General features: G+C 37.0%; 2 protein-coding genes across 2 annotated transcripts; one reads left to right on the top strand and one right to left on the bottom strand.

Annotated features, from left to right (window-relative positions):
* The first annotated feature begins 376 nt into the window (after window positions 1-376).
* On the top strand, window positions 377-5162 carry Awh (LIM/homeobox protein arrowhead). The gene is made up of 5 exons (XM_089695581.1): window positions 377-426; window positions 554-771; window positions 2607-2849; window positions 2961-3056; window positions 3537-5162. Coding segments are annotated over exons 1-5 (639 nt in total). The 5' UTR covers window positions 377-424; the 3' UTR covers window positions 3617-5162.
* A 742-nt stretch (window positions 5163-5904) lies between these two features.
* Window positions 5905-13391, bottom strand: Hn (phenylalanine hydroxylase). Its single transcript, XM_089695459.1, has 6 exons — window positions 13244-13391; window positions 11290-11593; window positions 10831-11190; window positions 10454-10716; window positions 6475-6704; window positions 5905-6251 (listed from the first exon to the last, which is right to left on the bottom strand). The coding sequence occupies exons 1-6, from the start codon at window positions 13286-13288 to the stop codon at window positions 6095-6097; spliced, it is 1359 nt and encodes a 452-aa protein (XP_089551585.1). The 5' UTR covers window positions 13289-13391; the 3' UTR covers window positions 5905-6094.

Below are 13391 nucleotides of genomic sequence, written 5' to 3'. Positions count from 1 at the left end.
TATGTTCTAAGTTCCATTGAATGGGATTGATTTACACTAAAGTTACTATTGCTATGCGAATTGATATCTGGAGGAAAAGACATGATGCTCATAATGTTGTGCTTTGCGATTGATTATTTTATTCCGAAGTTTGATATAAGTCTCCGGCCACAATCATTTTTTATTTATATACGTCTTTAACATGTGATGTAACTTGCAGTTGTAGTCAGACAAAATAGTCGGACATTTTGCAGGACGTCAAAACATTGTGAGCGGCACTGATGGACACAATAGCAATATAGCAGCTCTGACACGCGTCATGTCGTCTAGCTTTACATAACAGATCTGTTTTGGTACGCGATTGTGTTGCAAAACAGTCTCAATTGGGCTCGAACACATACGAGTATCACCTGCCTGGATTGCATGATTGCTTGCAGTTACCCAAATGTAATTATTAAATGCAATCATCTCTCGAAACGATGATCGCTGGGTGCACCATTAATCATCGGCGTGCGTGATATTTCAGTATTAATCGCTGCGTATGAACAGGATCGTCAAAGGCTGTTTGTTGCAGGAGCTTCGGCGCGAAGTGCTCGAAGTGCTGCCGCGGCATCTCGTCGTCGGACTGGGTGCGCAAGGCGCGCGAGCAGGTATACCACCTGGCGTGCTTCGCGTGCGACGCGTGCGGCCGCCAGCTGTCCACGGGCGAGCAGTTCGCGCTGCACGAGGACCGCGTGCTCTGCAAGCCGCACTACTTGGAGACGCTCGACGGCGGCTCCATCTCTTCAGATGGTAAGAGTCCACTTCAACGTCAACATACCTAGTAGTAAATAAATATGTGATTCCGTTTAAAACGGTAAACCTCCTAATAGTTGTTGTCTGATTCAAATATATTGTATAGTTATGCTGGATAGTAGAGATTTATATTTCTAGCTATATACAGGGTGTCCCAAAAAGTAGTGATGAACGGAAGCTGAGAGGTAGAGTACCAAGAGGGCTATCCGAATCACCCCCATGTGTGTTATGCGAATTTTCGTATTTTCGGAGTTATGACATTTTTTTCAATTTTTCATCTATCGCCGAGTACGATGAGATTTTTATTTATGGTGACGTGAATTAATGCGCTAGATGCTTGATTTTTTTTGTGTGCTAAGCTGAATAGATAGGCCAATTCAGTATAGTAACATTTACTATCGTTAGATCTTCGAATGGAATAAAAAAAAGAATTTAATGCCAAGAAAGATAAAATTACCCAGTATGTTCATAACTTCAAAGGCCCATAAAAAATAAAATCACATAAAAAAGGTTTTCCATTTGGCTTTTAAAAACTTCCTCTATCGATCAGGTAGCTACCCTAAAAATTTCATTTTATTATTCAGAAGGCTTCAATAAAAAAATTGAAATCTAAATGTGGTAAGTGCAAAATTTTTATTAACTTGATGATCATTAAAACTAATAAATAGGTGTTTAATTACCAGATTTTTTTAAAAATAGCCCCGCTGTTGCTCAATGCAAGTGCGACATCACCGTAAAAAGTTGTCTTTTAAATTTCTGAATGCTCTTTTATCATTTTTAATGGTTTCTTCTGCTACTATGAATTTCCGGGTTATTTCGTCCAAATTGTGGCAGTCTCTCGTCTTTGTAGTATCCCCACGGAAAAAAATCAATAGGGTTTATGTTCGGAGATCGTGGAGGCCAGGCTAAAGGGCAAAAATACCCTGAAAGATGGATTGGTCGTTGCAGCCTGCGCATGCGCCGGTGACGCCTGCTTTAAAGCCTGGCCTCCACGGTCCCTCGACCTAAACCCCATTGATTTGTTTCAATGGGGATACTAAAAAGACCTCGGCTACTTGAGAGAATGCCACAATTTGGACGAAATAACCCGGAAATTCATAGTAGCAGAAGAAACCATTAAAAATGATAAAAGAGCATTCAGACATTTAAAAGACAACTTTTTACGGTGATGTCGCACTTGCATTGAGCAACAGCGGGGCTATTTTAAAAAAATTCTGGTAATTAAACACCTATTTATTGGTTTTAATGATCATCATGTTAATAAAAATTTTGCACTTACCACATTTAGATTTCAATTTTTCGATTGAAGCCTTCTGAATAATAAAATGAAATTTTTAGGGTAGCTACCTGATCGATAGAGCAAGTTTTTAAAGGCCAAATGGAAAACCTTTTTTATGTGATTTTATTTTTTTATGGGCCCTTGAAGTTATGAACATACTGGGAAATTTTATCTTTCTTGGCATTTAATTCTTTTTTTATTCCATTCGAAGATCGAACGATAGTAAATGTTACTATACTGAATTGGCCTATCTTTCAGCTTAGCACACAAAAAAAATCAAGCATCTTCCGCAATAATTGACGTCACCATGAGTGAAAATCGGCGATAGATGAAAAATTGAAAAAAAACGTCATAACTCCGAAAATACAAAAAATCGCATAACATACATGGGGGTGATTCGGATAGCCCTCTAGGTCCTCTACCTCCCAGCTTCAGTATATCACTACTTTTTGGGACACCCTGTATATCTTATATAATTACGCGTTTAATGATAAATGATTTAATGATATAAAATTAAATTTAGGTGTATTATGTTGTAAAATCTCGATTACAGATGGGTGCGACTCGGAGGGCTACCACAAGAGTAAGGCGAAACGGGTCCGCACCACGTTCACGGAGGAGCAGCTGCAGGTGCTGCAGGCGAACTTCCAGCTGGACTCGAACCCCGACGGGCAAGACCTGGAGCGCATCGCCCAGGTCACCGGTCTCAGCAAGAGGGTCACGCAAGTCTGGTTCCAGAACAGCCGGGCGCGGCAAAAGAAACACCAGCACACCGGGAAAGGGAAACAGAATCAAGGTCAGTGGAACACGTTTCTCTGCTGCACCTGCAAATGATGTAACTGCACTGCGATGTTCCTATAGCGATGTCATGTGTAATTTGTCAGTGAACTGGTTGTGTTGTCCGCAGTGATGTCGCGGGAGAGCGACCCGGTGGGGTTTGGTCGGCCCATCAACCTCCACCTCACGTACTCTTTCCAGAACAAACCTCCTTTTGTGCCGATAGGTGAGTTCTCTAATATTACTTTACAAAGACATTCATGTTATATTCCCCAGCCATGTTGAATCAGTTTTGAGGTACAAGAATCAGTGTTATTTTATTCTAGAGGTCAGTTCTATGTCAGTTTTGTTAAAACCCAATTTGAGCTTGTCTGAAATAAATGTACGTTTCATATTATGTTTTAAAATAATAAATCAAACAGTTTAAAGGTAGAATTAAAACATCAGTAAAGTGAAAGTCTGGTCCTAACCCTTTTGATTACTCAGAACAAGCTACCTATAACTTACAGGCTACACAGTACACGCGGACAACAATTAGCGTTTCAATTACCATTTATAATCCAGTTATTTTTATTTTACAAACAGATAATAATTCAATTGCAGTAAATTATAAAGATAAAAATGTAATTTTTCATTTTAAAATTAAAAAAAAAAATGGATCAACTTTGTTTTGTCACAAACGTAAATGATCGTTTTCTCATTTCAGATGGAACTTCGTTCACGGATTCTTCTATGGATGAGTTGTCAGAAGACTCTTCCATCCACTGCATGCAGAGTGAAGCATAGGCCAGCTCCCCCGTGACCCCGTCCCCCCATCCCCACGCAACTCCCAGCTTGTAGCACCCCTCAGACCCAGCTTTATGTAGACTTCAATTCTTATGAAGATACACTGTTACGACACAAAACCCTTGCTATTGTTAGGGTATGTATTCATTACCTATTTAACTAATCAGTGTTTAGTCTCTGTTTGACTCCGTGAAGCTTTATCAAACGATAGAGACGAAACACCGATTAAATGATTTTACATGTAAGGTTCAAATATAATCCAATTAAATCACCTTTTGAACAGTCGGATAACCGAACATTTTATTAAATAAGTAGAATTGTAAAAATAATATAGACCCCTATTTAGTTTTATATTCAATATTATTGTAAAAAGGTTTATTTATTTATTTATTATAAGTAACTGTGATACGTTCCTTCGAATATATTTTACGTCTAATTTATAAATACTTACTCGCCAAGTTACAGTACATTGCGTGTTATAATTAAACAAGTAACATTAATAAATAATCATGGGTTGTCCGTACAATATATTACTCAGAAAATTGTTTTTAGATCGGTTATGAAACACGATTTTAATATCTCAATAATTTTATGCTTCGCTTTTGCATTTAATTATACTTAACTGCAGTAATACGACTTACGGAAAGGTTACTTTGGGAAAATGTATTTTACGGACAAGCGTTTATATGATAACAATAAAAAGTGCCAAATTACGAGTAGATTAACATCGTTTGAATGTGTAATTAAATAATACCTATGTACTTAATGATGTAGTTTCTATATAAGTTAAAAATCGAGTAGGTATATTACGTAACGCTTCGCTTGTATTGAGTAAACAAATTGCAATGTACATAAATATATATATCTTTAAATTTACTAACAGATAGTAAAATAACTTTTACCGCAATCTTGACTTGAATATCGCAATTAATAATTACTTTGATGTAATTACTAAGTAATATCCGTTTAAATAACGCAAAGCTGTCAAACTTTGTTTTTGTGAAACAATAAAGAGCCGATTTATAAAGAAGAAGAGGATGCAATAATAATTGTTAATGATATTTGAATATTGTTAAACAATGCATATCTAACGTTAATATTACGTATATAGATATGGTTCTACACACGTGTGTGTGAATGCACGTCCATTTTAAAGTTATCGATTACTAGAAAGTTATGTTTAAAAAATGCTTTCATTTAATATCCGCACTTCACAAATTTCCCTTTATGCATTAATGCTTTCTTTCAGTATGGACCACGACCGGTTTAAAATAAAGGTGCATAGTCAGGTTAATTTATATGTTAAATAGTTTTTTTCAATATAATTATAAATTAATGTCAATTACTTGGCTTATATCTCGCTAATATATTTGTTCAGTATTGTAAATAATCTAAATGTTAGTTAATATAATATATTAATGATGAATTATTGTAAATTCAATTCTATTTAAGACTAGACCCGTCATCTTGTCATTTTGGTAAATTAGTAGCTAATAAGTACTAGGTACTTAGTTTATTCTGTACAAATTATTAATTATACTATGTTGGTTATTACTCTTGTTTTATTTCATCATCGTTGAAGTGTTAAACTTTAAAGTTGTTTGTGTGAAAGTGTGGGTGTGTTTTCATGTAGGAGAAGAAAATTTGTTGTAAAAGTATTGATTGTGATGCCACTTTCCCAGAAAGTCTAGACAACAGTCGAAATGAACGTCAAAAAAAAGTCAAGAAAAATCAGAATCACACATAGTTTTGGAGTAAAAGGGAATTAAATAATGAAATAAAAGTTTAATTATTTATTAATCAATTAATCATTATTAGTTATATATCTACATGTGGCCATAATATAATTAGTTTTATAAAAGTGGCTTAGATCACAGATAAAATATAATATTTTAGGATACATTCTTGTTATTATTAGATTACTATTCGTGTATGATATTATTATGCAAAGTGATAACTTCTCACAATATCGTACAAAAATTGTAATAGGTACTCGTACAATATAAAAAATCTTATCTTAAAACAAAAATATTCAAAAAACAATCTAGTTATTAAATCGAAATTATTTTGGTCAGTAAAACTTGCTCTAGTCAATAAGTCAATAAGTCTAGTCAATAAAACTTATCTTAATATATATAAATCTCGTGTCACAATGTTTGTCCTCAATGGACTCCTAAACCACTTAACCGATTATAATAAAATTCGCACACCATGTGCAGTTCGATCCAACTTGAGAGATAGGATAGTTTAAACATGTAGGTACCACGGGCGAAGCCGGGGCGGACCGCTAGTAATCTTATATAATTCTTCTATTATAAATGCTTATGTAATTTTTTAGTTTTTTAAAATTTTTTTGCCTAATACTATAATTTGTAGTGATGCTGATACATTTGCTCTTATAAGTACCTAATGGAATTCCTAACGTACTCTTCAGCAAATAAATCGGAGCAGCACCTTTAACTTATGCAATGAATAGATCTATAGTTTTTCCATAGTGTTGAGGAGCAGGTTCATCTCCTGGTGCACCTGTCGGAGGAGGTCCCTCATCTGCTTCTGCGAGTCGAGGATGTCAATACTCTGCGTGTACGGGTTGTAGCGCACGCTGAAGTCACGGGGTATCGTTTGGGCAAATTTGCTGGAAAATTCATATTTACAATTATTCACTTTGTTCTCTTTCTATTCATCATACGCATTATAAGTTGCAGCTTACAAATAGATCGAAATAATACACTTGGTACAATTTTCTACGAAGAAACTGAAATATTAAAAACTACAAGTATAATTAAAGATGAAAGGGTGTGTCCTAAATTACTTTCTAAATTTGAAATATTGCTCTTGTTGAAAATATAGAAACTTACATCATCTTGTCCTTAGCACTTTCGAAGCTGTTCGCCACGAAGTAGATGGGTTGGTACTCGGTGATGGGATACTTCTGATCACCAGTTATTTCGGGATCGAACTCCTTCAATTCTGGCTTGTCAGATAAACAGTACTCGAGTTCTCCAAACGAGGACAATAGGCCAGCTCCGTAGGCTTTTAACTGGCCGTCTTGCCGACAGATACCAAACTCCACCGTGAACCAGAAACACTGTAAATTTAAACAGAATACTAGATTAAGGGTGACAAATCAACATCGAGCTGTGCTGCGCTGTACTGCGCTGTGCTGTGCTGTGTTTCTTAAGCTACGTTTTTTTAACAATTAAACGATGCTGCGCTGTACTGCGCTGTGCTGTGCTGTGTTTCTTAAGCTACGTTTTTTAACCTTCCTATACTCGCGCGTTGGTCTGTGAGACCGACGAAACACATTTTCGTAATTATTTTTATGCAGGTAAATCCTGTGAAGTCGAGTTCCTTGCTAGTTTCCGGATTTGGGGCTAACTTCATTTTAGTGCAGGTCGCGTGGTCGGCAGAAGTTCACGTATCATAGCATTTGGCGCCAATCGGTCCATGAGACCGACGCGAGTATAGGTGCAACTTTTTGTGTAAGTATTAATATTAAATATTTTGTACATTTATATATATTTTAAGACTTTGAATACTTTATGAAGTATGTATAGTAAAATATATGTATGAATGTTGCTCTAAATTATATTTTGACCAATTTTTTAGGCCATACTTCATGTCAAAATGAACGATGATCAAATCAGATTGTTGCTGGAAGAATCAAGTTTTGGTTCTGCTATGAAGACGAAAATGACAGTGAGGTGGAAGACAACATGGAGGTACAAGAAGAAACATACGACACCGAGCAAGACGATGACAATGAAGAGATATCTGAAGTTCCCGTGATTTTTACTTGGGATAAGATGTACAGACAAGGCTCAAAACTAAGCCAAACATAGATAAATATGTGCTTTGATATGTTTATTATTATTACTTAGAAGTTTATTTTGTTTTGAAAAAGAAGTTCTGTTTCTAATTTAGTTTTCCCTAGTACTTAAGAAAAACATCTCAAATTCGAGGACTGATTTGTGATAGACTATAAGTCAGTAAAATAATTAAAAAACTAAGCATGATCAATATCACTATTTTGTTTCAGTACATCCTAAACTTTAAAAAAATTGTTATAGTTGTCGGTTTTCTTAGTAAATATATATAGTGTAGGGGTAAACACTATCGGTCTGTGACACCGTGAGCGAGTATAGGTGTTACAAAAATTGGCGCGAGTATAGGAAGGTCTAACAATCTAGCTCAGTATAAAGTAATCAGCAGCTCGTGTAGTCGTTTATCTCGTCAAATATGACCCTATTTTCAAAAAAAACGTAAACATTACGACATAGTTGAATCCGATGAAGATGAAAGTGAAGTAGAAGCGGATATGGATATTTTATGTGCTATTTTGTCGTTAAAAGAGTCCAGTTACGGTAGCTTGTTACCTCACACCATACGTGAAAAATACGGAGAATTTTAATGAATTTAATGCGGCGATGGAGGGGCACGCAGCGTGCTCCAAACCTAGCATAGCTCGACACAGCGCAGCATGGCAGAGCTCCATAAAAACATAGCGCAGTTCGGCACAGCGCGGCTCAGCACGGCGGGTAGCGCGCCTCGCTCGAGACTGCTGCGTTTTTAAACAGAGCGTAGCCTCACACAGCGCAGCACAGCATGGGTTGTTTGTATCCTCATTAAAATATTAGACGAGCGAGTTGACCAAACACAGCACAGCGCAGTACAGCGCAGCATAGCTCGATGTTGATTTGTCACCCTAAGCTAGCTTCACGCGGTTAGGGTGACAAATCAACATCGAGCTATGCTGCGCTGTACTGCGTTGTGCTGTGCTGTGTTTCTTAAGCTACGTTTTTTTAACAATTAAACGATGCTGCGCTGTACTGCGCTGTGATGTGCTGTGTTTCTTAAGCTACGTTTTTTAACCTTCCTATACTCGCGCGTTGGTCTGTGAGACCGACGAAACACATTTTCGTAATTATTTTTATGCAGGTAAATCCTGTGAAGTCGAGTTCCTTGCTAGTTTCCGGATTTGGGGCTAACTTCATTTTAGTGCACGTCGCGTGGTCGGCAGAAGTTCACGTGTCATTTGGCACCAATCGGTCCATGAGACCGACGCGAGTATAGGTGCAACTTTTTGTGTAAGTATTAATATTATATATTTTGTACATTTATATATTTTTACAGACTTTGAATTCTTTATGAAGTATGTATAGTAAAATATATGTATGAATGTTGCTCTAAATTATATTTTGGCCAATTTTTTAGGCCATACTTCATGTCAAAATGAACGATGATCAAATCAGATTGTTGCTGGAAGAATCAAGTTCTGGTTCTGCTATGAAGACGAAAATGACAGTGAGGTGGAAGACAACGTGGAGGTACAAGAAAAGACATACGAAACCGAGCAAGACGATGACAATGAAGAGATATCTGAGGAAAAACACAGTGAAGTTCCAGTGATTTTTACTTGGGAAAAGATAGACAGACAAGGCTCAAAACTAAGCCAAACATAGATAAATATTATGTGCTTTGATATGATTATTTAGAAGATTTAGAAGATATTATTATTTAGAAGTTTATTTTGTTTTGAAAAAGAAGTTCTGTTTTTAATTTAGTTTTCCCTAGTACTTAAAAACATCTCAAATTCGAGGACTGATTTGTGATAGACTATAAGTCAATAAAATAATTAATAAACTAAGTATGATCAATACTATTTTGTTTCAGTACATCCTAAACAATCTAGCTCAGTATAAAGTAATCAGCAGCTCGTGTAGTCGTTTATCTCGTCAAATATGACCCTATTTAAAAAAAAAAAACGTAAACATTACGACATAGTTGAATCCGATGAAGATGAAAGTGAAGAAGAAGCGGATATGGATATTTTATGTGTTATTTTGTCGTTAAAAGAGTCCAGTCACGGTAGCTTGTTACCTCACACCATACGTGAAAAAAAAGGAAAATTTTAATGAATTTAATGCGGCGATGGAGGGGCACGCAGCGTGCTCCAAACCTAGCTCGACACAGCGCAGCATGGCAGAGCTCCATAAAAACATAGCACAGCGCGGCTCAGCACGGCGGGTAGCGCGCCTCGCTCGAGACTGCTGCGTTTTTAAACAGAGCGTAGCCTCACACAGCGCAGCACAGCATGGTTTGTTTGTATCCTCATTAAAATATAAGACGAGCGAGTTGACCAAACACAGCACAGCGCAGTACAGCGCAGCATAGCTCGATGTTGATTTGTCACCCTTAATGTTGTGCAACGCATTCGAGACTGAGCACGCGACGAAGTACGACTGCTGCCGATTATGTCGAAACGTTGCCGAAAAAAGTTAATCAAGGAGGAAGATGAAGAAAAACCGGGTGGTGAAACTCTAAAATCTGAAATCTGAAAAATATTATTGCTTGGCCTGTTTTAATGAAAAACATCCATAAGTTTGATAAATAAATACAATTAAATAAAGTCGATATTTCTTTTCCCATCACTAAATTATAAGAAAAACTGCTATCGTTCAGTGCGGTATGGGGTACATCTCTAGAATCTAAACTAACTAATCTAACCACGGGCGACGGTAGATTTAGGTTAATGAACTCATTGTTAATAATAATCACGACAAAAGCCGCACACTTTGTCTTATTTGGCGCCAAAAAAAGGATTTTGATCTCCTACGGGCGGTGGGGTTTAATAAGCCTCGTGCCGCCACAATGTCTGGTATAGGACAAGGTTTAAAACGACCCGTAACGCAGTAATGGAAAGTACAGATATATCTGTGCCGCTGGGAACGTGTTAAAAATATTTATGTACAATAATTAATATCACCAGAAATCATCGCTTTCATCCATCACTTTTTCGTTTTAATTTGATTTGCTTTTATTTAAACTATTTCATACCGTGGCAAGTTTCTCGATAAAATCATCAGGCGCTCCCAAAGAAGCGAGGCCGATTTCCTGCGAGAACTGCGCGAACGCAGGGTCAGCGAACATCGGCGCGTGGCCCAGCAGCTCGTGGCAGACATCTGGCTCCGGAGTGTAGAGGGGGCGGGAGTGGTGGCGAATGTACTGCGTGCTGTGGAACACGCGGAACGCCAGCCCAGCGAGGAAGTCGCGGGAGGAGAGCAGACCGGCCACCGGCCGGAGCGTGAAGCCTGTGCAGTCTGAGGAGAGAAGAAATGGGGTTCATTTTCGAAACTATATGGAAGAAAATACTGCTAATGTAGATTTTTAAAAATTGCAACAATTTGTACAGTTATTTCGTAACATCAATTTACCTTTCAGGAAATTAGAAACATCTTCAAGTTGAGGAATATTGTCCTCTCTGTATCCACAGTTCTCCATGAGGAGTGGGAAGACGTGATTATGTTCTTTGCAAGCATGAGTGGGGTACAGCTCTGTCAGCTTCCTGAACACGACTCCCCAAGTGGCTATCTCATCTTTCGTGTAATCAACCCGTGGTAGGGGTTGTCCGTACTTATAATTGTAAGCGATGTCTGCGAAGTATTTCCTCCTGGCGCGGTACACTGCGTCCGTGAAGCCTGGGTGATCGGAGTCGAGCTCAGAACCGTATGAGAGGATCTGGTTTGAGAACCTGTCTAGATCACGAATACGACGGGGGAACCATGGTACCGCAGCTGTAAGTAATAAAATATGCATTCGTGAATAGAGTTTAGATTGAAAATAATTACATTTTCTAAGGAAGCTATATATCGAGAAAGCTGATGGTGTCTTACCTCTGTTGTCTTTATAATTTCTGGAAATAATATTTAAATAGCCAGTATCTTTCTTCAGTTCCTCAAGAGCGGCTCCAAAATCTCCAGAACCGTGCACACACTCCACCATAAATTCATAGCCTGGCCTTCTGGCGGAAGAGCGAGATTCGATGTGGATAAGGTTGACTCCATGTCTGGAGAAGACGCTCAAGAATCTGGCTAAGGAACCAGCTTCGTCCCTTGTCCCCGGGGCGAATAGCAGCCACGTAGACTTGCTGGAGTCACGACCCTCGGCTATGTAGTTACCCCCATGAATTAGCTTTGGCTGGAAAGAAAAACTTTTGTCTGGTATAAGAAAGTAAGATAGAGGGAGGATATAAAGTGTAAGGGAATCTTTTTGATGAGTAAATTAAGTATAAGGTTAGTGATGAAAGTAAGGAATTAAGTTTTAAAAACAAATTCTTGTTTACATTTTCCGCAATGATCTATTACGAGACAATTGTGATCTCAATTGAACAAATCAGTCACCAATGAATATCTAAATTATTCACATATATTTAGTTTTATCAACTCATGTCAAAATTAGGGTCAATGTATTTATATACATCGATCGAATAGCGATGTCGATAAGGCGATCGTTCCATTGAATGTTTGGAAGATATCTCGAGTGGGGAGTGCTCGTTTTTAGTGTCTGCTGATAGCCTCTGCTCTTTGACATGTGATACGAAATGATATATAAAGTCAGCCGTATTGCTCATGTTCTGGCACTTTCTCCTAATATGTTGATTTCCTTGCGAGTGTTACGCTGTACTTCGGTGTGACCAACGATATTACGATAAGTAAGATCAGATAATAATTAAGTACGAAACCAAGCGTGCCGGGCGCCGGGTATGACGCCACGATCGTAATTATTGGTGCTTGTTGGTATGCGCAAAAATAGGGATGGTACTGAAAGATTTTGTTATTCGTTTCATTTGCAATTGCTTTATTTTTAAATACTTCCAAAATTATAAATTCTGGCTATACGTTTATTTTTTTTTTATCTTTGCCAAATCCACTCTAATCCATTATTATTAATTATATATTTTATCTCGCGAAATTAGTTACTACATGGTATGATCTTGTATGAAAATACGTGTACAACTCATTCTAGAGATTTATAAATATTTTACGATTGATAATATTACTGACGATAGCAGTACAATAACAATTTACATAATATAAGTTTTTACACAAAAAATGAAGAATAACATGCTATTAGGTATTTTCCTGGCATTTTATTACTGTTTGCCTGTATATAGTATAAAATTGTTTATTTACTTCCTCTAGTTAACGAGTTTACTTTAAGTTTTTGCTTGAATGTTTTCCGCGTTCCACTACTTCAGAAAAAATGTCTTGAGTATGACATTTAAATAGAGCTATTAAATTACCAGTATTGATTACTCATTGGTTTCGTATAGGTATAGATGTTGTAGTTAGATTTGGTATCACCCCACTACATATACAATTTCTACATTATTTCATTTGTAAATAGAATTTACTTTTTATATTGGAGGCTTTGAAGTATAACACCTGTTCAGTTGAGTTTCTGTTTGCGCATTTTAAATGTTTATTTAAATGCATTAAGTTCTGGAAACTTATATATAACAATCGCACAATAGACATTATTACATTAATTTATAAAGATTTCACACTTTTTTACAGCGAGATATACATTTGTATTCAGAAAAATACATTTATTAAGAATTTATGTTTACGAAAATATTATGTAATAATATAATAATATTATGTAAGTATTAAACGAGCTTAGTTTAATAAAACTTAGAAAAAAAAAGAAAACTAAATAATTTGTTTACATTGTAAGTTTTAACACAACATTTTCATTCAATATAATTTACCAAAAAAAAATAGAAAACACGATAAATTTTGCCAAAAAAAAAACAATACAGAATTTCGCAAATTGCACCAGCGGTACCTTATCAGGTGGGGAGGATGACAGCGTCTCCTGTTGGATGTCCATGCTTGTCTGCTGGTCTGGTGGTCCGATCGTCTGGTCGTCTGGTTGTCTGGCGGTCTTGTCAGAGCGTCGCGAGCACCACCACAGCAAGAGGCGCGATCGCAAT

Source organism: Colias philodice, chromosome 1, assembly GCF_061535455.1.
Source record: "Colias philodice isolate Cphi_HAF_F1 chromosome 1, ilColPhil1 Martin Lab GWU primary, whole genome shotgun sequence".
Classification (NCBI taxonomy): domain Eukaryota; kingdom Metazoa; phylum Arthropoda; class Insecta; order Lepidoptera; family Pieridae; genus Colias; species Colias philodice.
The sequence above is the reverse complement of the archived record's forward strand: the minus strand, read 5'-3'. Positions and strand labels throughout refer to the sequence as shown.